The sequence below is a fragment of the Alligator mississippiensis genome, chromosome 3, assembly GCF_030867095.1.
Source record: "Alligator mississippiensis isolate rAllMis1 chromosome 3, rAllMis1, whole genome shotgun sequence".
NCBI classification, from domain to species: domain Eukaryota; kingdom Metazoa; phylum Chordata; order Crocodylia; family Alligatoridae; genus Alligator; species Alligator mississippiensis.
The window spans coordinates 302,255,243-302,281,060 of record NC_081826.1 but is presented as its reverse complement, the minus strand read 5'-3'; the positions used below and the strand labels follow the sequence as shown (position 1 = coordinate 302,281,060).

Here is a 25,818-nt window from a genome sequence, read left to right as displayed (position 1 = left end):
ACCCACCCGCTTCCATGCTATTCCCGGACCCAGGAATAGAGCCCAGGCGTCCGGGCTCCCCACGCCCCCCTCACCCCCCCCGCTGTGCTCCGTCGGGCCCCGCCGCCGCCCGCCGCTCCCAGAGGACCCAGGGGCCGGCCCCCTCGGCTCTGCCCCCGGCCCGGAGGCGGCCCGGCCCGGCCCGGCGCGGCGCTGTCCAAGGTGCTGCCCGGCCCCACGGCGGGGGCTGCGGCCGGGTTAGGCGGGGCCCGCGCCCCCTCTCCCCGGCCCGGCTCGCGGACGCCGCGTCTACACTAGGGCCGGCGGCGGGGCGCTGGGGCAGGAGGCCTAGCCGAGCCGAGCCGGGCCGGGCCGGGCCGGGCCGGGCCGGGCCGGGCGGAGGAGGGCGGCGGCGGCGGCTGCGGGCTCTGCAGGCCTCGCCCCTCCCCGGGCCCGCCCCGGAGCCGCGGAGGCGGCGGGGAGGAGCCGCGCGCCCGGCTCCGGCTCCGGCTCCGGCTCCGGCCCCCGCTGCCGGTGCGGGCTCCCGGCCCCGCGGCCCCGGCAGGATGTGAGCGCCGGGCGGGCCGGCATGGAGCGGGAGCGGGAGCGGGAGCGGACCCCGCGGCGGCCCGGGCTGTGGGTGCGCGCCGAGCGGCCGGACGAGGCGGACGGGGAGCGGCCGGGCTGGGGCCTGCGGCCCTCGTCCTACCGCGCCCTGCGCAGCGCCGTCTCCACGCTGGCCCGCATCGACGACTTCTACTGCGAGAAGATCGGCGCCGGCTTCTTCTCCGAGGTCTTCAAGGTGCGTGCGGCGGCCGGGCCGGGCCGGGCCGGGCCGGGCTGCGCCGGTGCGGGGCATGGAGACTGGGGCGCACGCGGATCCAGAGCACACGGGGATGCGCTCAGTGGGGCTGGGGTGCTTGGGGTACATGGAGACCTAGAGCGGACAGTGCTGGGCTGCATGGAGACCGGGGGCGCACAGAGCTGGGGGCATTGAGCTAGGGCATATGAATCTGGGGTGTACAGAGAGTGAGGGTACATGGAGCTGGGGTGCATGGAAACTGAGCATATAGAGCTGGGTGCAGAGACGGAGGGTGCATGGAGACCGACAGCACACAGAGCTGGGGTGTGTGGAGCTGAGGTACATGGAGCTGGGGCGTACGGAGCTAGTGTACATGGAGCTATGGGCATGTGGAGACTGACAGCACATAGAGCTGGGGCACATGGAGCAGGGGTGCATGGGGACTGAGGGTGCAAGGAGCTAAGGCACATGGGGAGCAAGAGCACACAGGGCTGGGGGTGTGGGGCTGAATGCGTGGCTCACAGTGAGCTCCAGACTGTCCTCCACTGCCCCTGTGTCCGTGCTAAGGGCCCTGGGGATGGAGGGGGTGGGCTGCACCTGCCAGGCCTTCCCCTTCCCCAGTCTGGGGCTCCTTGGTGTGTGTGGCCGAGCTGGGGCTGGAGGGGGCTTTGGGGCTGGCTTCGTGGCTGCATGTGCTGCTTGTCTCCTGTTCCCCTGGGGAGACTGGGCCTGGCGTCTGCACACAGGCACGAGGCCCTGAGACTGAATCCCAGGCCCTGGGAGGATGGTATGTCTCAGGCCGTGGCCTGGCTGCAGTGGGACATGGCACCAGCCCCGCAGGCATCTCTGTGGCCCTTGCAGGGGCCTGGCTTGCTGGGCCTCAGAGCACTGATTGGGCTTTGTTAGCTGTGTTGGTCCCCGGGGTCTTGCTGCTCCTCGCCAGGCCTGTGTGAGGCTAGCGTTTGCGTCAGACCCCTGGGGGGGCTGAGCCCTGTCCCCCCCAGTGGGGGCTGTGCGGTGTGTCTGGGGTGGTCTGCAGCCGCGGGGGGCGGTGGCATGAAGGGCAGGGCCTGCGGAGGCCCGGCACTGCTGTCAGACACTCGACTCCTGTTGATGTTATTGCTCCTTTCTGCACAGGGGAGGGGAGTGCCCGGGTCTGTTTACAGCCTGGAGCCGCTGGGAAAGCGGCAAGAGAAGGACAGGAGCTCAGGAATGGGTCTGAGCATGGCACCAAGGCTGGCAGGGGCCTGTCCTGCTGCAGGGCAGGCCCGGAGCCAGGCCTGTCCAGGATCAGGGCCTAGACATGCTGGGCCCGTTTCCCTGAGCCAGGCCGTGGCTGATGGGCCTGGTTCTGGGCTGTGTTTGTGGCTGCACTTGGGCCCCGCTTGGAAGTGGCTCTGAGCTGCCGGGGCCCAGCTTGGGCCCAGCCCTGCCTCGCACCTGCCTGGAAAGCCCTCTCAACCCCCCATGCAGGCCACTGGGGCTACAGCTGTGCATCGTGGCCATGGGGAAGCCCCTGAAGATGTCCCCGGGGTCCAGGGAAGCAGCTGGGTTATCTGGGTACAGCATAGGCCCAGCCCTGGCTTGGTCCTTGGGGCAGAGGGGGCTTCTCCAGGAGGGTGAGGGGTCTGGCTGGGTGCAGCGTCTCATCCCTGTGGGGCAGCAGCTGTTGCGGGAGACTCGTGGCCTCTCTGCTGGGCTGGATGCTTCCCTCAGCCCCCAGCCTAGGGCATGTGGCTGCTGGATAAGGATGGATAAGCCAGAGGGTGAGGGGGAGCTAGGGCAGTAGGGTGGGGGGCGGCTGGCACTCACCATGTGCCAAAGGGCTGGTGCTGTACATGGACTCTCCCGTGCTGCGGGCATGTGGCTGTCACCTGCTGTCCCCCCGGGGTGTGCCAGACTCTCCCTGGGAGCACGTGGCCTGTCTCTTCTCCCCTGTGATCTGGGGTCTTTCCAGCTCCTGCAAGGGAGCGCGTTGTGTGTGCATGGACCCAGGGCCCCCACCACCGCCCACTATCCCATTCCCTCTGGGTGTGGGTTGGAGGTGAGAGTCCTGCTCTGACCCAGTGCTTGTCCCCAGTGCCTCTTGTAGTACTTTACAAGAAGGTTGCTGCCATGCTGCCCATTCTGCAGGTGGGGAAACTGAGGCACAGGCTGGCCCAAGCTGGCACAGGAGCAGTGTCAGAGTTGGGGCTGGAGTCCACCTCCCCCTCCCCATCCAGGGCTCTGATCAGCTGCCAGCACTGCCTCCTATGCCGGGCGTCATTGGCCCAAGGTCTCTAGGCTGCAAGGTGGCCGTGCTCCCAAGTGGAGACTGCTCCTGGGGTGGCCATGGGGACCGCTCTTCCCCATGAGCTGGGCTGGCACTGCTCCACTAGTCACAGCATCCAGTGACTCACTGGAGCCCAGACCTGTGGCATCTACACAGTGGCCCTTATCAGCTCCATTCGCAGTCTCCTTGGGGAGCGCAGCAGGTCTGGTTGAACCCTGACCCGCCCTGGCTGTGCCTCCTCTTACCCCTGACTCAATTACTCGGCAAATCCCCCCTCTGCCTCTCTGCTCCTTTGCCTGGTGTTTCAACCAAGCTGACTGGCTGTGAATCCCCTAAGCTACCCCAGCCCCAGGCACAGCCCCGAGGATTTTATTACCATCGTTTCCCTGCAACCTCTTTGGCCAGCTCTTGCAGAATTCTTGGGTCTGTGTTTTCTGGGTTTGCTGATTGGCACGGGGTTGATGTTTCATAGTTTCATAGCAGCTAGGGTCAGGAGGGACCTGAACAGATCATCTAGCCTGACCCCCTGCCACAGGCAGGAATGAATGCTGGGCTCACAAGACCCCAGACAGGTGATCGTCCAACCTCCTCTTGAATTTGCCCAAGGTAGGGGCGAGGACCACTTCCCTGGGAAGTTGGTTCCAGATTTTGGCCACCCTAACTGTAAAATATTGCCTTCTGATATCTAACCTAAACCTATTCTCCATCAGCTTGTTACCGTTGCTCCTCGTCACCCCAGGTGGTGCTGGGGAAAAAAATGTTATTTAAGCTCCTCCATTTCCAATGAGCAGGGGAGTCCTCCATCCCCCTTGTGTGACACAAGTGCACCCCCCTGCTGCTTTCTAAAGAGGGAACCAGAACCCGTATCGAAAACCCTTGTGTCATTGATGCCAACTGTGTTGACAGTCCCTGTGTCCCTCCCAGCACTGGTGTCCCTTTAGCCCCTTGTGAAATATAAATAACTAGAGCTCTGCTGTATCATGCCTGGTCAACTTGACATTTATGCCTTTAGCTTCCCTTATCTGTTTCCTCCTTGTTCCAGCTTCTGCCTGTAAACCATATGGCGCTTTCTTCCCCACCCCCTTTTCTTCTGCTTGGCACAGAAGTGCGGAAAGGTTGCCTCTGTCAAAGCCTTGTGCCATTTGCTGTGCTGTTTCTCCTTCCGGGGAGCTTCCAACCACACTGCTCATGTGCCCAGAGTGCAAAAAATACAGGCCCACAGCATGGTGCAGGCAGGGTGCCCTGGCCGCAGGCTGGAGCACTGCATGCCAGCCTCGGTGAGGTCTCAGCTGTGGAGGGTGGCAGCCATGTATCATGCATGGCTGGTGCTCCAGGGCCTGGAGCAGGGATGAAGCGTGGGAGCCTTACATGGGGAGAGGCAGAGGAGGCCAAGAGGTCACAGTGCACCTTGCACTGACAGGCCTGGTGCAGGGGTAGCAAGGAAGCGGCTAGACTAGGCTGCTAGTGGCTGCTTGGAGCCAGCTCCCAGCTGTGTGTCTGGTGGGAGGCCACAGCCCACTTCTCCAGGGGGCTCTGCCGGGTGCATGGAGACGCCATGCTCTGTGAGCAGAACAGAGTGCAGCCAGCTGGGAGCCAGGGGGAGGTGGCTGCCTCCCTGGGGGCCGCGCCGTCTGTTGGCGCTGATTGCCATGATCTTTAAATAAGATTCTAATTTCCGCCACGAGCTCCCTCGTGCCGGGCCGGGCAGACGCGCCAGCCGGGCTGTCCCGTGCCGGCTGGATTTTGGCTCCGTGGGCAGCTGGCATGCCCGGCTCGGGGGCGCCCGCAGGCGCTGCCAAGGGGAGAGGGTACCTGCCGGCCTGTCCAGCGCCGTGGCGGGTGGGCGGCTGAGCTCAGCGCTGGGAAATGTGCTGGATTCCAGGCACCAGGCCAGGCCCGGGGAGGCGAGGGGGTGGGTGGCATCGCACAGGGGATCTCTGCACCCGCTCCTCCTTCGTGCAGGCCTTGGCAGTGCCCTCTGCTCCCAGCCCATGTCGGGGGCCCTTGGGGAGCTGACATCTCTGCCCCGGGCTCTCAGGATTGTGATGGGCTTAGATGCTGAGCTCTGCCAGGGCCCCTATGAGAGCTGCGGGCGGGAGAGGGATGAAAATGGGGCTCCCAGGCCCCCAGGAGCCAAGTTGGGCATAGTGGCTTGGGCATTGGGGGTGAGGGGGGAGGTTGAAGCCCTGCTCCTAGCCCCCTGCCCAGCCCTGGGGCTGAGTCTGGTGCTGCATTGCTGTGAGTCTGTGGCCTCATTAACCCCTTCCCTGCTGGATTTGGAGGGAGCCAGTAGGCTGACACAGGGCAGCGGCTGATCTGTGGGCACAGCAAGGGCAGGAGCCAGGGTGAGACCAGGCCCCTGCTCATGTGCAAGGGCAGGGTGGGGTGTTGGGGTCTGTCCTGACTTGTCAGAGCCCAGTCTGCACGATGCCCCGAGCCTGGGAGCTGGGAGCAAGAGTAGGCCGGAGCCTATGCTGGAGAAGGGATAGCTCGGGGGGGGGTCTGAGCCTGCCAGCCAGGAGAGGGGTGTCACTATCGGGGTGGGAGCGTCGGGTGTTCAGGGGCCCTGTCCTACCCTGGCTGCCAGGTGCAGGGGACTGGCCCATGGCCAACTGGGTGCAACAGCCTTGGCCAGCGCCACCACAGCCCGCGCCCTCCGCGGGATCCAGTTGCTGCTGCTCTCGTGTTGCAGGATCCGGTGACTGGGTTGGGGGATGGGAGGGAGCTGGCATTGCACCTGCCTGTGGCTTGTTGGAAGCATTTGGGTCCCCTCGCCCTGCTCCTTCCCGTTGCTGGGCCCTGGCACGTGGGCATGGGGAGGGGGGGGAGGGAGCAGGGCATCCCCCAGGGCTGGACCAGGTCTCAGACTGGAAACAGCCTCACAGAGAAGTCCTGGGACAGTTGGCAGACACGGGGGTCGGCATCTCCCCAGCCCCCACAGCCAGGCAGGGAGACAAGCAGTCACGGACCCCCTCAGCCCACCGGGGATTAGGGACATTAGCCTCCACATGGCCACGTGCCGCCCCATCGTGGTCAATTACCACTGAGTGCGGCTGAGTGGAGGGATGGGCATGTCCTGCCCCCGTGGGGCAGGGGTGCAGATCACATTCCCTCCCCGCTAGCAGAGAAGCTGTGCCCAGGGCTGGATGCCAGGTGCTGGCGTGGCCGGGGCTCCCTGCCGCGTGCCTGGGCGGGCTGCATGCTGCATGCCGCGTGGTGCTGCCCTGCCCCTTCCTGCAAGTGCTGGGAGTGGTCGGAGCTGCCTGTGGGACTGGTCCTGCCAGCCTGGCCGGGAGCTTCTGGGATGTGCCCTGAGGAGCTGGGGAGGCCTGAATAGCTCCCCATCACCCATCCTGGCCCCGATCCTGCCCTCTGTGTCTCCACCAGTCCTTCCTGCCACGTTTGCCCCATCTATGCCCATCACATGGGCCTGTCACGGGCTGCTGCTGCATGGAGCCCCACTGGGCTTGTGCCCGTGGCACGTGGGAGGTGGCTTGTGCCTTGGCACCTGTGGCTGTGCCTCCTCACACAGCCTTTCCCCACACGTTTTGCACCAGGCGGGCTCCCAGAGCTGCCCCTCAGTCACGCTGGGTCCCACACGTAGCCGCAGCCATCTCCCTTCCCCGGCTCCTAGCAGGGCCTCGCTCTAGTAGCCTTTGGCGCTGGCAGTGCCACGTTGGTGCAGTCCAGCTGAGACCCGCTTCATGGCCGGGCCTGCCTGGGTCACACAGCAGGGCTGGGGGTCAGAGATGGCTGCTGTCCTGGTGCCAGTGTTCAGGTTGGGGTCATGGTCCAGGCTGTGCTCTCCGGCCTCCTCCTGGTCTCAGCTGTGCCATTGGGGTCCTGCGATCCATGCGTGCTACCCCAGAGCATCCCTCAGGGGTGGGGCAGGGAGACAGGGCTAGGATGCAGCAAGAGACCCCTGCTCTTGCCCAGGGGGTCAGGGCAGTGCCTGTCTCCAAGGCTTTGTGGTCTGTGCCTGGGGTCGCCCCACAGAGCCCAGGACACTGGTCCCAGCCCCTGCAGTGCCCATGCGGGTGGTCCCTCCCAGCTGCTGCAAGGTGGGCGCAGGCATGGACTGGGCATACTGGCAGCCATATCCCATGGGCTATACCCAGACCCAGAGCCCCCCTCCTGGGTGAGCTGTGGGAGGGGAGCAGGTCAGCCTGTGCCTGCAGCCGCGCTAAGGGGCTTACGAGCTAATCTACCCATAATACGGGGCCAGGGGCAGCCAAGGGCACTGGTGACACGAACAGGGGCTCAGCCAGGAGCCCTGTAGGTGGGGGCAGGGGCAGCACATCAGGGTCTTAATGAGGGGCCTTAACGAGGCCATGATGTGCCCAGGCCTAGCTGGCTGTGCATCGCTCATCTGTCCCCCAGTGCCTGCTCAGTGTGGGCATGGCTTGGGATAGCATTGCCCTAGGGCAGGAGGGGTCACTGGGGGCTATGGCAAGCATCCCTCTGCCCCGTGCCCCCTGGGGGAGCATGTGCCTGGGCATGTGGGGCCTCCTGCTCAGGAAGGCGACACCGGTGAAACCTGAGCACCATGCAGGGGCTGATGAATAATTCAGAAGCTGCTTCAGGGTCTGGCTGGGCTGTTCCTTGGATGTAGGTACCCAGGGTGGGTGTGGGCAGCTCCTACTAGGCACTGAACCCCACCAGCCCTGACAGCACTCAGATGGGCGCTGCTTCTGGGGCTGGGCTTGCAGCCATGCCTCATGCATGTGAACGATGGTCCCTGCTGTGATCTAGGTGCACTGGGACAGAGTAAAGGGCACCTGCTGCCAGAGACCGGCAGGGCCCTGCTATCCCTGGGGAGGCTGTGATGCCCATGGCTCATGCCCACCCCTGCATGGTACCTCCTACATCTCTGGATCCTGCAGCATCCTACAATGGTGGGGCAACTGCGTAGGCCCCTGCCCCAGCTCTGGCCATGATGCTTCGTGACCCCGGCTGTCCCAAAACACTACATGGGCATCAGTGATTCAAAGCAGTAACTGAGATGGGTTGCAAGGATCTGGCACAGCTGAGTGAACAGGCCACTTGATGGCAGGTGAAATTCAGTGTTGATAAGTGCAAAAGGCTTCACCTAGGCAAAAATGACCCCAGCCAGACCTGCCCCGTGATGGGCTCTATGTGATCTGTTACCAGCTAGGAGAGATCTCAGTCACGGTGAACAGATTGTTAAAAGCATCAGTACTGTGCTCAGCAGCCATTTAAAAATCAAATGATGCATTAGTATGATGAAGTAGGGGGCTGTGAACACAGCAGAAAGTGTCACAATGCCCCATTATTAATTCATGGGGCATTCACACCTTGAAGGCTGGGCCCAGTTCTGGTCCCCGCACCTCCAGAAGTAGATCGAAGAGCTAGAAACGGTGCAGAGAAGGGCAACAAGGATGCTGAGTGCTATGAAGGGGCTTCCCTAGGAGAGACTAATGAGGCCAGGATGATTCAGTTTAGAAGAGAGATGCAGGAGGGGGGCAGGAGAAAGGTTTCCAAGATATTAAATAGTGAAGAGAAAGTCACTAGGGATTTATTACTGCCTGTCTTTCCTCAGACTAGGAGGGGCACCACATGAAACCAGCACGTCAGCAGTTTAAAATTAACAATATGGAAGTTTTTTGCACCCCCCAGCATGTCGTTGAAGGGGGTGGGGGGGGACTCAGGGCAACCAGATGTGGTGGGAGCTGAGAGTGCATCCGGATTCACCAAGGGGCTGGACGTGTGCTTTGAGGAAGGGGGCATTGGGAGCTACTGAGCAGGGAGCGAGGGGCACGGCCTCTGCATCAGACCTGCCTGGACCCTAAGTGCTGGAGGCTGCAAGGGAGAGAAGAACGGGGGAAAACCCTGCTCAGACCCGGTTGCTCTCCTTTCAGCCTCTGTTCTCTGCCTCCTTGTGACAAAGGAGATGGGGCAAGATGGACTGGGGTCTGACCCTGCTCGGGGCAGGTCCTATGTTCTTATGTCGGGGATGCAGCAAGCCCGGCCTATGGCCCTGTCTGTCTGCAGGGCTGGGGCTGAGGCTGGGGCCGATCCGTGCAGCTGCCCTGCTCCGAGCCCCAGCGCCAGGACCCGTGCAGGGAGGAGGTCCCCGGGGTGGGGGTGGGATGGGCCTGGCACAGGCGCTTGCTCGCAGCAGCATTGACTAAAAAGGGCAGGAGTGAGCGGGGAGCTGACGGCAGCACGCAGGAATGCCTGGGCCTGGGCCTGGGCCTGGATGCAGGCGGGGGATGGGGGTGTGGGGGGCGCTGGCTGCTCACAGCTGCTGGGACCCACGCGGGCACCTCCCGGCAGCTCTGATGGACAGACAGGGGCTGGCCAGGGGCAGGGCCCTTCTCCCTGCCCGCCTACAGTCCAGGACCCGCTCTCCACAGAGCAGGCCTCCTGCTGTGAGCTGCTTCCTGGCAGTGGCAGGAACATGTACACGTGTGTGAGCATGTACGCATACATGCCTATGTATCTGTGTGCGCACATGTGCCTGTGTGTATGCATGTGTGTGCAGGCATGTGCACGTGTGCTTCTGTATGTGTGCATGTGTTCTGTGTATGGGTACATATGAGTGTGAATGTGTGCGCATGTATGCATGCATGTATGTACTTGTGTGCGTGTGTGTGCATACACGTGCATGCGCATGCATGCATACGTGTGTGGGTGTGTGATGAGGTCTCTGTGCACATGGGGTGCTCAGAGGCAACTTTCAGCCTCCCCCTCCCCTAGGCCCTGCCAGAAGCCCCTCACGTGATGGCGGTTGGTCAGGACAGGCCGTGCGTGCTGCACTGCTCTGTGCTGCAGGGCTGGGTACCGTCCTGCTGCTTATGGTGCTGACAGGACCGGTCATGCTAGCAGGGCTGGTATGCACAGTGGTGGTGGGGTGCAGACTCTGTGTCAGATGGTGAAACTGAGGCATGACTAGGCCGGGACCCAATGCTGTGCTGGAGCCAGGCAGCACTGATAGCACAAGGCTGGGCCAGGAGCATGGGGAGCCTGGATCCCTCCCAGGGCATAGCCGTCCCCTCCCTGTGCCCTGGCCCTTGAAATGGGGTCACTGCCCCTTGTCCCCTCCTTCTGCAGTTGATGCCCCCACCCCCACGTCCCCTGGGGGCCAGACACAGCTGGTCTCTTGCACTCATGGGACTAGGTCTGCCCTGGTTGAGAATACAACAGCCTCCTGGGGACTTTGTGAGCTGAGTGGGGGGCATCAGACCCCGTGTGTGAAGCCCCCCAGCCTCATGGCACTGACACCAGGGTCACGTGCTTCCCCCCTTGTCCCTCTAGGTGCGGCACCGGCAGTCAGGGCAGATCATGGTGCTGAAGATGAACAAGCTGATGAGCAACCGGGGCAACATGCTGCGGGAAGTGCAGCTCATGAACCGCCTCTCCCACCCCAACATCCTCCGGTGAGCCCCCGTCCAGACCAGCCGGAGTCCTCCATCCTGTCCCTGCATGCTGGAGTCCCCTACCCCATCCCCGCCAGCAAGGACAAATTTAAGATTTTGAAAAGGGAGGTGCAGAGGGCATGGTGCCTCATCACATAGACACAGCACAGTTTTCCCTTGTTAAACAGAGACTAGAAGCTTTAATAATATGCATGGGTTCAGCGCTATAAGATCAAAGCAAAGAACAAACGCAACTTTGTTGAAATGGGGCTATATGTTAGGTTTAAGACCATAAACTAAGCAAAAACTTGTCCATAGATAGTGTTGTCGGTCCTGGTATTGTAATTAAAGGTACATCTCTCAGTCAGTTTGTCAAACAAGATCTAGGCCTCTTGGGCATCTTGCCAGCACCTCCAGTACTTCACTGTTAGTCACGTCTACACCGGAGTTTGTATGCCTGCCCCTGAGTGAAGGTTTTTAGTTGGAGCTAAAACCAGTCTGCAGGGCTGTGATACAGAAGAGACGTGACAGGGAATGGCAAAAGAGCAGCAGCAGTGCAAAAGAAAGGAGAGGTTGAGTAGGACAACATGGAGCCCATGAAAAAGGAAAGAGGGTCGTTCACACCTGTGAAGTGGAGAGATGAGCAGGAATCAGGGAGATGGCAATGAGCCCTGAAGTCAGTTGCAGTCATGCCTGCATAGAAATATGCTGCCTCTCCCCTGCAGCTGTTAGAGTCTGGGTGGAGCCCTAATTAAAGGGGGTTTGACTGCGCCACTGCCCCCCTGCATTCACCCCTGGCTGCCAGGCCCTGCCCACCCCCCAGGCCTCATACTGGCCTGATCCCTGGCTGGGAACAGGGTGTATGGAAAGATGCAGCACTGGGGAGAGAGGAGGAGGATTGGTTCTGGCTGCCATCCTGCCCCAAGCTGGGGGTCTCCAGCCTCTGCCTGAGGGTGCCTGGAGCCTCTCCATGTGCCAGCCTGGCACGGTGCGGCTTCTTGGGGAGTCCTGCTGGCCTAACCCCCCACATTTCTCTTTGCCCGTCCAGGTTCATGGGTGTCTGTGTGCACCAGGGGCAGCTGCATGCACTCACAGAGGTAAGAGTGGGCACCTTGGCGGGCGTTGTGCCCACGATACAGCCCAAGGCTCGCAGGGGAGGTGCTGGGTGCGGGAAGCATGGATGGATTGTTTTGGCCATCGGTTCCCTGCTGTGGCTCGGACTGGGAGGAAGTGATTGAGGGGGGGAGGTGGCACAGGGATTGTGGGGAGGCATGGGAGGGAGGTGGGCACAACCCTGTGTCTGATGCCTGCCCCTCTTCAGTACATCAACGGAGGAAACCTGGAGCAGCTTCTGGACAGCCCGGCCCCCCTGGCCTGGCCCATGCGCATCAAGCTGGCGCTGGACATCGCCCGTGGCCTGCGCTACCTGCACTACAAAGGCATCTTTCACCGCGACCTCACCTCCAAGGTAAGGCCATGGCCTCCCCTGACCCCATCCCCAGGGCCAGGCCTGAATTGGGGGAGCTGCCATGGCCTTGAGGCTCCCCCTCACCTGTCCCAGTCCACAGGCAGTTTCTAAGCCATGTGGCCCTTGGAGAGCTACAGGAGCACCTGGGACCAGCTTCCTTGGAGGAGGGAGGTGGCCTTGTGTGCAGATGGCCACATGAGCTGGAAAGGGATCTTCTCCCTCCTGTTGTTGCAGATGTCGGGGGGGGGGTTGCCTCCCCCACAGGCACTGGGTGCTGTCTGCAGCCCAGGCTGGGGAGGAGGACTGGGCTGTGCCAATGCTCCTGCTGGCACCAACCCTGCAGGGTCCTGGCTAGAGGGTCTTGCTCCTGCACTGGGGCTTATAGTTTCATAGTTTCATAGTTGGTAGGGTTGGAAGGGACCTGAGCAGATCATCAAGTCTGACCCCCTGCTGTGGCAGGAAAGAGTGCTGGGATCAAACCACCCCGGCTCGGGGATTATCCAGCCTCTCTTTGAAGACCCCCAGGGTAGAAGCCAGCACCACTTCCCTTAGAAGTTGGTTCCAAATCCTAGCGACCCTGACAGTGATGTAGCACCTCCTGATGTCTAGTCTGAACCTACTCTCAGTCAACTTGTGTCCGTTATTCCTAGTTACTCCCGGTAGTACGTGGGTGAACAGGGACTTTCCTGTTCCCCGCAAGTGTCCCTTGGCCAGTTTGTAGACGGCCACTAGATCCCCCCTCCGCCTCCTCTTGTGAAGGCTGAACAGGTTCAGGTCCCGTAGCGTCTCCTCGTAGGGCCTGCCCTGCTGTCCTCATGCGAGTGGCCTCCTCTGGACCCTCTTGATGCTGGCCACATCCCTCCTGAAGCATAGCACCAGTGTCGCATAGGCGGGGAGGATCACCTCCTTGGACCTGCGCAAGATGCATCTGTGGGTACACGACAAGGTGCGGTTGGCCTTCCTGACCGCGGCCCCACACTGTCGGCCCATGTTCATTTTGGCATCAATGATGACTCCAAGATCCTTTTCTGCCTCTGCACTGACAAGAAGGGAGTTCCCCAGCGTGTAGGTCTGCTGCTGGGTCTTCCTCCCCAGGTGCAGCACCTTGCACTTGTCAGTGTTGAAACCCATCCTGCTCTCATCTGCCCACCCCTGTAACCTGTTCAGATCTAGTTGTAGTCTGTCCCTCTCCTCTGGCATGCCCACCTCCCCCCACATCTTAGTGTCATTTGCAAATTTGAACAGGGTGCTTTTCACCCCCTCGCCCAAGTCGCTGATGAAGATGTTGAACAGTGCGGGTCAGAGGACCGAGCCCTGGGTGACCTCACTGCTCACATCCCTCCAGGTTGAAAATGACCCGTCCACCACCACTCTGGTTGCGGCCCCTCAGCCAATTTGTGACCCATCTGACCGTGTAGGCATCGACATAACAGTCACATAGTTTTTTAATGAGAATGGGGTGAGAGACAGTGTTGAAAGCCTTCCTAAAATCCAGGAAGACTACGTCTACCACAACACCTGCGTCCAAGGATTTTGTGACCTGGTCGTAGTAGACCACCAGGTTGGTCTGACAGGAGCTGCCCCTAATGAACCCATGCTGGTTGCCCCTGTTGGCTGGCTCAGACCGAGGCTGCATTAGAATCATAGGGTCCCAGAGCCGCGGGGCTGGAAGGGACCTCAGAGGTCACATCTAGTCCAACCCCTGCCTGAGGCAGGATCAACCCTGTCCCAATCACCCCAGACACATCCACTATCTGAACTCTGAGCAACACCACACAGTTACCCCTGTCACATCCCCAGGCATCACCCCTACCCCTGCCCCAGGAAAGCAGGGGGACCACAGCCACCAACGTCCTGCTGCTGCAAAGCGGGTTCATAGATGCTCCAGAGACCCCGGGCAGAGGCTGTGCCCTGGCTGCAGAGGAAGGCAAACCTCCCCAGTCCAGACCAGTCTGACCAGGGGGAAAATCCCTTCCTGCCCTCAGTGCAGCGGCCGGCTGAGCCTGAGTGCAGGGGCAAGACCCTCCAGCCAGGACCCTGCGGGGTCGGTGCCAGCAGGACCATTGGCACAGCCCAGCACCCAGCACCTCTGGGGGAGGCTTAAACTTCCTGACACCTGGAGCAGAAAGGGGGTAGAGGTGGGAGGGCCAGAAGCCTGGGAAATCCCCACAGCAGAGCACAGGCATCGCTTCGCCTAGTTCATCCCTACCCGGTGGCTGCCCAACCTCTCCTTGACACCTCCAGTGATTGAGAGTCCTCACCGTCCCTGGTGTCTATCCCACAGCTTCCCTGCTCTGACAGTGAAGACACATTTCAGTGTTACAGTGATCTGTGTTTCCTGATCTCTAAGCTAACGATATGCACTGGACTCAGAAAGGGATTTCCCTCCCTCCCTCCAGTCAGATTGGCACAGACTGGGGGGGGGGGGGGGGGGGGGGGAGGGGAGGGGAGGGGGGGGGTGTTGCTTTCCTTGGCAGTGGGAGCACAGCCCCTGGCGTCTCAAGTACTGAATGGGGTCTTGCCTTCTTCTACAGTGGAGGCATGGCCTCTTGCTGGGGTCTCTGCAAGCAGCCGGATGCTCCTGTCCTCATCCCCTGCCTTCCTCTGGGGCAGGTTGGGGGCTCCCAGTGTCTGGGCAAAGGGCTGGAGGAGATGCACAGGCCTGGAGTGAGGTGTTAGGAGCAAGTCAGAGCAGGATGCATATGGGACAGCTCCCATTGGGCTGCTCCTGCCTCAAGCAGGGGGCTGGGCTGGAGGTGACCCCCTGTCTGTGGCTCCAGACAGTCCTTAATGATGCCGCTTGCAAGGTCTGTGCTGGGCATGGGCTCCCTGCAAGGCCGGGGGTGACTCAGGTGCTGCACAGGTGCAACAGCCCCTCCCTTGTGCTGGGTACAGGGGTGGCATTGCCTGTTGCACCCAAAGATAGGACAGTATCAGGGTGACCCCCATCTGGCCCAGGGCATTGGGGGGTGCTGGGAGCTGTGGTACATCCCCCCTGCCCCTTCCTTGCAGAACTGTCTGGTGAAGTGTGAGGACAATGGCTACACGGCTGTGGTGGGAGACTTTGGCCTGGCCGAGAAGATCCCCATCTACAGGTGAGCAGGACCCCTCCCCAGGCCACAGATGCAGAGGAGGAAGGATCACTGGGGTTGGGAGCGGGTTTGGGATATTTCTGGGGGCAGGAGAAAAGCATGGGGTGGAAATGTGGGGGCAGGGGTGGGTGGCCCTGGGGGGCGTTGGGCATTGTGGAGATCCACCTTGCCCTGTGCCCCAGTTGGAGGCTGTGATTGGGGGGGGGCGGGCCTCAGGTTGGAGGCTGCAGGGATTTGGGGGGTCTCTGGATAGCCCAGGCCAGGGCTGGGTGTGTGCCTGATCGGCCTGCTGTGCCGCAGTGAGGGCAGCGAGAAGGAGCCGCTGGCAGTGGTGGGCTCGCCGTACTGGATGGCGCCGGAGGTGCTGCGTGGGGAACTGTACAACGAGAAGGTGCCTGGCGCGGGGCGTGTGGACGGCGATGTGTGCATGGGAAGGGGGTGGCACAGGTGGGGATGGAGGAGGGGGAAACAGGACCTGGGGTGGGGGGCCCTGGGCCTAGTGGCTGGGAGTGTCAGTGCCCAGGAAGAGCTGGGGGCTTTGTCCAAGCCATCCTGTGCTCTGCTGCCCTTTCCCCCCTCCCTGGAGCACACAAAGCCTTCCCCCCCCCCCCCCCCCATGCCCGCTCCTGCCCCCAGCCCCACAGCACCCCAGCTTCCGGCCCCCGCCCCCCCAGTTCCTGTCCCCCTGCAGAGCTGCAGGGGCCAGGGCTGGGCTTTCCCACGTGCCCCCCTCACCTCCAGTGTCCCTGCAGGCTGACGTCTTCGCCTACGGCATCATCCTGTGTGAGATCATCGCCCGGGTGCCGGCTGACCCCGACTACCTGCCCCGCACCGAGGTAGGGCTCTGGCCACCAAAGCCCCACTGCCACCCCCAGCCAGTGGGACCTGGGCCCTGCTCTGTCAGGGGTGGCACAAAGCTGGTCACTCACCCCCCAAGCCCGGCCTCATGGCATCCATCGCTGCAGTGTCGCAGGCTCCCCAGGGCTCAGTGCATAAGACAGACCTGTGTCCCTGGCCTGGTGCAGCCGGCGGGCTCCGTGCCAGCACCTGGGTCTTGCATCACTACACCCAGTGCAAGAGCTGACCCTGGGGGCAAAGGTAGCAGCGAGCACCTCTGTGTTACCTGCAGCCCCTCTGATGTGGCTCTAGGGTCATCTGACCCCAGCCCTCTTTCCTGCCTAGGCCGGGGGTCGGACTCAATGATCTGTTGAGGTCCCTTCCGACCCGAGCATCTATGAATCTATGATGCTGCCCTGCTGCCCAGCAGAGTGGGGGAGGGAAAACCACCTGCCTGAGGTGCCCGTGGACCCGATCCTGGTGGCTGGGCACTGGGGGCAGTTCTCTCAGCTGGACTGGACCCCAAAACCTGCCCTGGGCCTGGGCTCTGTGTCCTGGGCCTGGGGGCTGTGAGTAGCTTGGGGTGGGGGGCTTGCTGTCTGTCTGGAAGGGGCATCCTGCAGTGAGATGAGTGTCTAGCATGGCCCCCCACCAGCAGCCAGGGGTGTGGGTGCTGTTGCCCTATGGCTTGGCCCTTGGCATGGCTGCAGACAGGTGTCCCCTGTGCCCATAATACTGGATTCTGCCCAGGGCCTAGACCCAGATCTCCCTCATGTGATGGAAGGAGCATGAGGGGTAGAGGGCCTGTGCTTGGGGTCGAGCCCCTGTTACTGCCCCTGGAAGGTGCCAGATCCATCCCAGGCCGCCTGCTGAGTCTGCTCTGGTCAGTGTCAGCTGGGGATCCGGTGCCAGTGCCAGTGCCAGTGATGGGCGCTTGGTGCCACCTAGTGGTGCACTGCTTACACTGCATCCGTGGCCCAGCTCCCCTGTGGGAGTGCCATACGGATGCCGCCAGAGTCTGCTCCTCACCAGGATTTTGGCCTGGACATCGCCGCCTTCCGCAACCTGGTGAGGGACGACTGCCCGGCGCCCTTCCTCCAGCTGGCCTTCCACTGCTGCCACGTGAGTGCCCGGCCTGTGCCCACCTGCCCTGTCCTGGTGCTCACCCGCAGGGCTGCGGCACGGCCCCTGCCAGGCTGAGCCGCAGTCCCAGCACCAGCATCACCCCCTAGTTCCCAGTCCCTGTAACCCCCCAGGTGAAGCAGGGCTGGGGGGGTGGGTCCCTGAGCTCTCTGGCCCCTTGCTGCCCACATCCCCCCTTGAACACCCTTGGGGGGATTCATGTCCATTCTCCCCTTCCCTGAGTCTAGAGCTAGTACAATAGGACACAAAACTAGCAGGCGGTAAGCTTAAAATGAACCAAAGGCAGTTCTGTTTCCCCCAGCATGTCTTTAAAGGGTTGAACTAATGGCCACCAGGTTGGGAGGGGGAGCTGAGAGTGCAGCCTGGTTCAGCAAGGGACAGGACACGTGCTTGGAGGAAAGGGGCATCAGGAGCTATTGAGAAGGGGAGTGAGGGACACGGCCTCTGCATCAGATTTGCCTGGACCTTCAATGCTGGAGGCTGCAAAGGAGAGAGGAATGGGGAAAAACCCTGGTCACACCCAGTCATTCTCCCTTCCAGTCTTCGTTCTCTGCCCCCATGGGACACAGAAGGTGGACGCGATGGAGCCAGGGTTTGAGCCAGCACAGGGCAGCTCTTGTATTATGCTGAGTGGAAAGGGTGCAGCCCCTGGGCTGGGGTTAGCAGTTTCCCTGGGGGTGTGGGGAGGCTGGTGTGGGGTTAGCTTCTCGTGGCTGTGGCTGACCCAGTGACCCTCCTCACCAGATGGAGCCAACATCCCGGCCCTCCTTCCTGGAGATCACACAGCGCCTAGAAGGCATCCTGGAGCAGCAGCTGGGAGCGGAGGGCACAGTGCCCAGCCTCCAGGCTGATGGGGAAGCCATGCCTACGCCTAAGACACCAGCAGCTCTAAACGGTACTGTGGATGCACCTTTCCTTTGGGCTGCCTACTTCCCTGCCCTGGGGTTCCCGCCCATGCAGCCCCCTCCTCTCAGACCCCCCCAGCCCTGCATGGAGACGTCAAAAGAGCAAACAGCACCTTACAGATGATGAAGAAGGGGGTTGTGAACACAGTGGGAAGTGTTGTGACTCCCCTTTACAAATCCACAGGGCATCCATGCCTTGAAGGGTGTGCCCAGTTCTGATCCCTGCACCTCCAGAAAGAGCTAAAAGAGCTAGAGAAGGTGCAGAGCAGGGCAGCAAGGGTGCCGAGTACTATGGAGGGACTCCCATGTGAGGAGAGACTCATGAGACCAGGCCTGGTCAGAGAAGAGAGACACTGGAGTGGGGCAGGAGGTTTTACAATGCATGAAATGGGGAAGAGAAAGTCAAGAGGGGTTTGCTACTGACTGTCTCTCTCCCCAGACAAGAACCAGGCATTGTAACACAAAACGAGCAGACCAGAAGTTTAAAACTAACAAAAGGGAGTTTTATTTCCCCTGGCACGTCATTGAAGTATGGGATTTATAGCCACCAGCGGTGGTGGGAGATGAGAATTTATCCAGGTTCATCAAGGGACTGGGCGTGTCCTTGGAGGAAGGGGCATCAGTTACTATTGAGCCAGGAGTGAGGGGCACAACCTCTACATGAGAACTGCCTGGACCTTCAATGCTGGAGGCTGCAGGGGAGAGAGGAACAGGGGAAGACCCTGCTCAGACCTAGTCACTCTTCCTTCCAGCCTCTTCTGTGGGGCACAGGCAATGGGGAAGATGGACCTAGGGTCTGACCCAGCCCATTGCAGTTCTTATAGCCCCAAGTTTTTAGGTCAGTTATTGGTGACCCCAGGGAGCACCTGTGTTGCCCCATGTGACTAGACTGTGCATGCCCCTGCAGCAGGAAAGGGGTTATGGACCATACTGCATGCAGGGCAAGGGGCTCATGGGCCCTGTGGCAGGCCAGTAGGAGGTGCTTCTATGCTGAGCTGCCCACCTCACTGCACCTGGCCAAAAAAACAAGCTTCAGATGCCTCCCCAGGGTCGCCAACTTATTGCCAACCCCCTTTCTGGAGCACCCCCACAAGGCTGGGGTACCACTGCCACCACTGGGACTCAAGTCTTTGTCTGGGCCCTGTGCTGCCCATGATACACAGACCCTGTAGACCTTGGGATTTCAGGATGCTTCTATTAGCCTGAAGCATTCACCAGCAGCCTCCCTTGCGGGAGGAAAGTAAATAGCTGAGTCTACCTTAGCAGGTCTCTTCCCTCTAAAGCACACACAGCGAGGCGTGCTAGGACAGATAGATTTATCGATCAAAGAGGGATAGGGTGAGGAAGGAATACCAATAGCAAAATATAGAAAGAAAACCAACCTTGAGCAAAGCTAGGTGGCTTTTGATATGTGACTAAAGAACATTAAACTGAGCTTCTAGTTACGTTTTTGGTAAGTCACTCGCTTCTGCATCCTGAGCATGAAAAGAGCTGCGGGGGTCCATGCTTCGGTGTGTGTTCTAAAATGTCCAACCTCCTTCCTACAGTGACCCTCTTTTATAGCCCTACTGACATCACCACCTGTACCCAGTCAGGGACAGGTGTCATTTGATGACGGCCAATCAATTTGAAAAGCATCACAGTTACCTAGAGGAGTGACATGGGCTTAAGCCCCTGACCTATATCATGAGGTCAGAGGTCCAAACAATAGAGAGGTTAAATCCACACTCTCTTACCTGAAGCCAGTCACCTACGCAGTAACCCCAGGGCACCCAGGTTGACAGGGACAAAGAAAGAGGAAAAGGAGAAAAAAAACCCAAAAACCCCTAAGGGAGGAGGCTTGGATGGACTTCCTTCACAGCCCCCACCATAGATGAGGGTCTGGATGAGGGCCCTTTTTGCAGGGGGATGTCTCTGTAGCACCTGCAGTTCAGCAGGGCCTGCATGGTCCCAGGCTGCATGGTGCAATACTCTGGCTGGGGCAGACATGGCAACCTCTCATTCCTTGGGCCAGAGGCTGTTGTCTGTGACGCTGGGGGAGTGGGGATTGCAGCCATGCCTGGCAGGCTGTAAGGACATTTGTGGCTGGAGTCGCTGACCTGCCATCTCTGCTTGCACCCAGGGGATGCTGCGCCTGCTCCCATCCGTGTCGAACCACTGCCCCGGTGCGAGCCCAGCCCGTGGCTGCTGCCGCCACCCGACTACCGCCTCTCCCGCAGCCAGTCAGACATGTTCCCACCACGCTCCCCTGGCTTGCGGCGGCCTCTGCAGCCTGAGGTGGATGCACGCACTAGAGAAACACCGCCCCGCCTCAACCCCTTCTCCCAACGTGAGGACCTCAAGGGAGGCAAGACCAAGCTGTTTGACACGCCCAGCAAGTCGGTTATCTCTCTGTCCTTCGACCTGCCACCCCCCGCCGCCTTCTCGCCTGGCAGCCCCGTGACACCCGAGCCCACAGTGGAGGCGCACTGTGACTTCTCGGCCCCCGTGGTGCTCACCCGCAGGTGCCGCTCACTGCCCACCTCCCCCGAGCTGCCACGACACGCTGGGCTGGCCCTGGGTGTTGAATCGGACTCTGCCTCCCACCGGCCACCAGCTCTGTGCGCTGTGAAGGCCCCTGCACCTCCCACGCTTCTCCCACCACTGCGCTGGGGGCAGGCACCGGAGCTGGGGGGCCGCTCAGCACTGCCTAACCCTGTGGGAGTGGAACTGATGGACTGCAGCCCGGACAGCCCTGACCCACAGCATGGGCCACCACCGGCTCCAGTGCCGGCCAACAGCAACTTCATTCGCACGGCAGCCACGGACGCACGGCCCTGGGCCCCGGAGGCCCTGCCACCCAACGGGCTACGGTTCAACAACAACCACGTGGTGGTGAGCAAGCCCCATGCCTGGGGCCGGGGTCTGGAGCACGGCTTCTCGGAGCTGAGCATGCCACCTGTGGGCACCTTCGAGCGGACGGAGCACAGCGGTGCGGGGCTGGAGCAGGATGAGGTGCTGGCCTGTCCCGGCTGCTGCCTGGGTCCCTTCAGCTTCAGCCTGGCCTCCGTGTGCCATCGGCCCGCGCCCAGCCCGCCACGCTACCAGAACCTCAACTGCGAGGCCAAGAGCCTGCTGTGCCAGGACCGGGGCCGCCACCACAAGCCCCCAGGGCTGGTGCTAGCCGAGCCCAGCCTGAAGTTGCCCGAGGCACAGTCCTAGTCCTGGGCACAATGGCCGCGGCCAGGTCTGGAGCCTGCGCTGACCTGCCAAAACCTTCGCCTGTCATCTCCCTGCCCAACATGCCCCGCACAGTGAGTGACATGTGGGCCTGGGCTCATCTTGGCAAGCAGCACCATTTGGGGTGCAACCAGCAGGGCAGATGTGCCAGGGAGGCAGCAGCTTGGCCCTGACTCACCAGCGAGCCCCGGTGGCCAGGAAGCACAGTGCTGCGGTCCAGTGCCCGGGACGAGTGTATCAGGTGCTGGCAGTGCCCCATGGCCACGGCCCCGGGCGCAAGTGCAATAACACGGCTGCCTCAGCACTGTCCAGACAGGAGAGGCTGGGTACTGGTTTCCCCCAACCGGGGGCACTGGGCCATGCCCCTTTCTGGGGGACCTCATGCCTCACCTCTGAGGCGACAGGCTGGGGTGCGGGCTCTGCCCATCCAGCATTGGGTCGCCTCACTCACCAGCTAGGAAGCCAGTGCCCGGGGGCCTGGATCGGGCCAGGGGCTAGAGCTGGGGGTGGGGGGTGGTCTTGTGGGGGAGGTGGGTTCATCGGGCCTGCCCTGCTTTGCCCAGGGCAGTGGGACGGTTGTGCACAGATGAGGGGTGGGGACGTCAGAAGTGTGGGGGTCCCGGTGACGGACCAGCTACTGGGGGTGGCCTGTGTGCAATAGGGTGGCTGGGGGTGCCCCTGCCCCGGCGCGCCCTTCCCCACACACATTGCACTGGTGAATGCAATCTCTGGGGATTAATAATATGACCATGAGCGTGAGCAGCACGAATGGCAGTAATATATATCCTGGCTTCTTTACAGTGTTGAATAAACCTGCCTGTCCCGTAATGCGTCCTGCCTGGCCTGTGCCTGTGGCACAAAGAGGTCCCCAGCATGAAGCTCAGTGGGGATGGGACGGGGGGCACTCACAGGTTTGGTGCAGGGCCAGCTCCCTGATCTGCATGATGCACAGGGCCGGTGCCTAGGCCAGTGCCTGGCACCATGTTGGTAGTGACCCTGGGGCTGCCAGGACTCCCTGGCTGCCTGCAGGGGCCCCTCCTGCCCTGGCTGGGTGTGTGTGAGAGGGAGAGCAGCCAGGATTAGGGAACAGGGCTCTGTCTGCTGGCTCTGAGGCAGCATGGGCTGCTGTGGGGAGGGGGCTGCAGCCGGAGGAAGGTGGGGTTGGTGCAGGGTTGCCCGGAGGAGAAGGATGCAGGGTGCAGACACTGCAGGGTGGGAGGTTCCCTCCAGCCCCACTGCCAGGGTCTGTGCACGGGCATCATGCATACAGCCCATGGGCCCAGACCGGGGCAGTGGCCATGCCACATGGAGCAGATAAGAAAGAGAGCTGGAGCTGCGACCCGCAGAGCTGGAGCCCACACGTGCATGTGGCTGTGGGAAGGCACCTGGCAGTGGGGCATCACTGCTCTGCTGAGCCCGCTGCTGGGAAAGGAGAGGGACTCTGAGCCCCCCACACTCACAATTGTGCTGGGGGCAGGTCAGAGGCGCTGCCTTGTCTGGCTGCATCAGGGGTCTGGCGTAGCTTGGAGATCCCAGTCACATCCCCTAATGCCCTGCTAGGGCCTGTCTGCTGGATGGTTTGGGGAGTGCTGAGCCCTTGGTGCTGGGAGGGATCGTGCTGGCACCGGTCCTTGGAGCATCCTGACCTGAAGGCAAGAAGCAGGGTGAGTGGGGCAGGCAGAGCTAGCCCCAGACCCACGTGGGGGGTGCAGGATCCAGCAGATGAGGAGAGAAGGGGACACGAGTCCCTGGCTCTGCGATGCTGTGGGCACGTGCTCTTGTACTCACAGAAGCATTCCTGCATTCATGCCCTGGGGTTGGCTTCCTGGGGGCAGCTGACAGCTTCTCACAGACCCAGTGGTGCTTGTCAGTAAGCCGGCCTTTTCTCTCTATTCTGCCCTCTTTTATTGTTCCAAAATGACCACGAGGTGTCTCGCTCCCAGACCTGCAATGACACGAGCTGCGTCAGGGCCCCAGACCTTCCCACCCGCTCAGGGCCCTGCCCGCCTGGCTGCAGCCTCAGCACCGGCTCCTCCCCGGCTGGGAGCCCACGGCCAGTCTGGGCTTGTACCAGGGCCCAGCCAGAGCCCCCGTCACAGCCCGTGCTGCAGTGGGCTGACAGGGAGCTCCCCGCACCCCGGCGCTGGTGCTCGAGAAGGGGGTGCACAGAGTTTCTAGGCAAGGAGCTCGGTGCCAGCTTACAGGTTGTACGGGGTGCCGTCCTCCCACTGCCACTGCTGCATGCGTGACTTGGAGTCCCGTCTGAATCTGAGTCCAATCCAGTATGGGGCATCTTTGTGAGCAGGACATGTCTGGGAGGTCATGACAGCTGTAAAATGGCCCCAGGCCAGGGAGACCCCACTGCCCAAGTACAGCTCCCAGAGGGGCCCCAGGTGCTGGGGGCAGCCCTCAGGACCGGGAAGGGGCAGGAAAAAGGCTGTTGGCTACTCCAACCTCCGAGGCCTCTGAGCTGGCAAGAGGTTTCCAGCCTTTTTTCCTCTGCTCCAGTCCATTTCCTCCCCCCAGCTGCCCCAGGCACCCCCTCGCACTGCCTCCACCCGCCAGGCCCTGCCCAGCCCCTCTCCCCCGCACCAGAATGGAGTCCCTGGCTCCTCCGGCGCGTGCCTTTCTGACCTCCCTGTCTTCTCCCCGCTCCCTGTTCTATCCTTCCTCTCCCCACTAGGCACAGGGCCTTCCCACTGAGCCCCAAGCGCTGCGGCCCCGTACCAGCATAGCCATGTGGTCCCAGTCCTGGAAGACAAGGAGCCGGGAGGATTCCCCTGCACAAGCTGCTAGACTTTCCCACCATGTCTTCTTCTCCTTGGAGAGGAACAGGCACTTCCCGCACTGCAGCACCCAGGGCTCTGGGCAGCAGTCTGCGCACAGACAGCAGCTCACACCCACGTTCCCGCCCTGTGCCCCTGCTGTGCTGGGGGTGCCACACAGCCCCAGGGATGTGACCCTTCCAGGAGCCATTGCCTCTGCCCACAGAGCAGTGCTGGGGCAGACACGGTGGGAGCCAGGCAGTGCCCAGGCCATGGGGCAGCAGGGGAGGGGAGGATGAAAGATGCAGGGGAGCTGCCACAGCAGTGCCCCTGCCTGATCCCCATAGGGCCTGGGCCAGCACAGCATGGGAGGGAAGGGCCATCCTGCCCAAACTTCCCACCTTGGGGGTCCCCCACTCCCCGCTTTGCCTCTCCCGGGGTACCTGTGACCTGACAGGCTTGCACGCGGGCCAGGGCTCTTGCAATCATGTTCAGGGACTTCTGAAAGACCTGGGAATCCTTCTGACACTTCACCATCTCCTCTCGCGCCTGCCTCAGCTGCTGCCCTTGCTGCCAATCTGTGGGCACTGGGCCATCACCACCGGGGCAGGGCCTGGCACCCCCGCTGGGTGCTGCGGCTGTGGCAGGGCAGGACCCCCCTGTGCTCACACCTCCACCCAACCTCGCAGGGCCGTGGGGATGGTACAGCTGGCAGGAGTCTCCCAAGGCCGCACCAGGGCATGGGCATGGGCACGGGCTGGCTGGAGCGGTGCAGGAACCTGCAGGCAGCCAGGTACCTGGGACAGCCGGGCACCAGGGCACCAGCCAGGGTCCCTCTGCACTACCCCTCACACGGGCACTTGCCCTGGTGTTGGGTCTCCCCAGACAACCACCCCCTCCCCACCACCACCACCACCACCGCACATCCCTGGGGACATCTCCAGTGTCATTCTGGCTCCTTGGCTCAGGGACCTGCCTCTGCCCGTAACTACACTGCCCTCATGCAAGGGCAGCCCCAGGACCAAGATCACACATGTTCCCCTCGCTGTCCCCCCATGCCTGTCTCCCCCCACATCTCTGCATTCCCTGCCAGTGGGCAGACCCCTACTCACAGCAGACTCCCAGGGCGATGGTGGTGGCCAGCAGGGCCAGGCAGGCTGCCAATAGGACCAGGAGCAGGGGACGCGTGCTCCACCGATGCTCTGCAAGAAACAAGGGGCTGTGGGACCAGCCCCAGCACCCGCAGGCCGCCACACCTCTGGCCTTGGGAGCTCTCTCCATCCCTGCTGGGGAGCCCTGGGCAGGGCAGGGGATGCCCTTGCACTCACCTCTGCACCGCTGGGTCCCAGGCCCGAGTGGCCCCTCAGTCACCGGGCCCAGCTGAAGGGTCTCATAGATGTCCTTGGCCTCATCTGGGGCTGGTGGGGCTGCAGACACAGGGGCTGGTCAGGATGTGGGGCTGGGGCAGGGCTGGGTGGGAGAGGGATGCTGTCTCTTACCTGTCCCTTGTGCCCTGCATGTCACACTTTGTTCCGGGGGGGCATTGGAAAACCACAGCTCAGTGTACGTTATGCTCTCACCCATCCTGAGAGTGTTGCACAGAGCAACTCTTGGGCTGCTGGAGCCAGTGCAGCACGTCCCAGCAGGAGGGAAGCCTCAGCCAGAAGCAGAAGTGTCCTTGACCACAGGTGGGGGTGGCCAAGCACAGCCGGATGTGGGGCCACGGCCCTGCCATTGGCTCCAGCAGCCATGGCTGTGCCCTCCCCAGGCAGGTCACCAGGGCCAGGGGTTGGCAGAGGAGCTGTTGGGGACCAAGAGCATCTGAGAGGACATGCGGGGTAAGCTCAGGCCTGGACCAGCAGCCTCTGTCTGTCCCAGACCCAGGCATAGCCAGTGTAACCAGGGCACAGGCTTCAACAACAGGGTCTCCTGGGGTGTGTCTGGGCTCTAGGGCCCA

At 61.9% G+C, this 25,818-nt stretch overlaps 2 protein-coding genes across 2 annotated transcripts; one reads left to right on the top strand and one right to left on the bottom strand.

Annotated features, from left to right (window-relative positions):
* The first annotated feature begins 420 nt into the window (after nt 1-420).
* TESK1 (testis associated actin remodelling kinase 1) lies at nt 421-21,924 on the top strand. Its single transcript, XM_059725380.1, has 10 exons — nt 421-781; nt 10,332-10,453; nt 11,481-11,529; nt 11,754-11,900; nt 14,913-14,995; nt 15,293-15,383; nt 15,745-15,828; nt 16,862-16,951; nt 17,717-17,867; nt 20,000-21,924. Exons 1-10 carry the CDS (start codon nt 569-571, stop codon nt 21,076-21,078), a joined length of 2,109 nt encoding a protein of 702 aa, XP_059581363.1. The 5' UTR covers nt 421-568; the 3' UTR covers nt 21,079-21,924.
* Nucleotides 21,925-22,028: 104 nt separating this feature from the next.
* On the bottom strand, nt 22,029-25,511 carry LOC109284867 (killer cell lectin-like receptor subfamily G member 1). The gene is made up of 8 exons (XM_019494513.2): nt 25,361-25,511; nt 25,190-25,288; nt 24,974-25,063; nt 24,305-24,439; nt 23,824-23,972; nt 23,299-23,408; nt 22,885-23,041; nt 22,029-22,742 (listed from the first exon to the last, which is right to left on the bottom strand). Exons 1-8 carry the CDS (start codon nt 25,443-25,445, stop codon nt 22,653-22,655), a joined length of 915 nt encoding a protein of 304 aa, XP_019350058.2. The 5' UTR covers nt 25,446-25,511; the 3' UTR covers nt 22,029-22,652.
* Between the last annotated feature and the right edge of the window lie 307 nt (nt 25,512-25,818).

What these genes read in the sequence shown, in the direction of transcription:
- TESK1 (XM_059725380.1), top strand. Translation starts at nt 569, where the DNA reads ATGGAGCGGGAGCGGGAGCGGGAGCGGACCCCGCGGCGGCCCGGGCTG. An exon ending in GAGAAGATCCCCATCTACAG is followed by an intron (nt 14,996 to 15,292) that starts GTGAGCAGGACC and finishes GCTGTGCCGCAG; the next exon opens with TGAGGGCAGCGAGAAGGAGC. An exon ending in GGGAACTGTACAACGAGAAG is followed by an intron (nt 15,384 to 15,744) that starts GTGCCTGGCGCG and finishes GTGTCCCTGCAG; the next exon opens with GCTGACGTCTTCGCCTACGG.
- LOC109284867 (XM_019494513.2), bottom strand. Translation starts at nt 25,445, where the DNA reads ATGGGTGAGAGCATAACGTACACTGAGCTGTGGTTTTCCAATGCCCCC. An exon ending in TGGGACCCAGCGGTGCAGAG is followed by an intron (nt 25,064 to 25,189) that starts GTGAGTGCAAGG and finishes TGTTTCTTGCAG; the next exon opens with AGCATCGGTGGAGCACGCGT. An exon ending in GACGGCACCCCGTACAACCT is followed by an intron (nt 23,042 to 23,298) that starts GTAAGCTGGCAC and finishes GTGTCATTGCAG; the next exon opens with GTCTGGGAGCGAGACACCTC.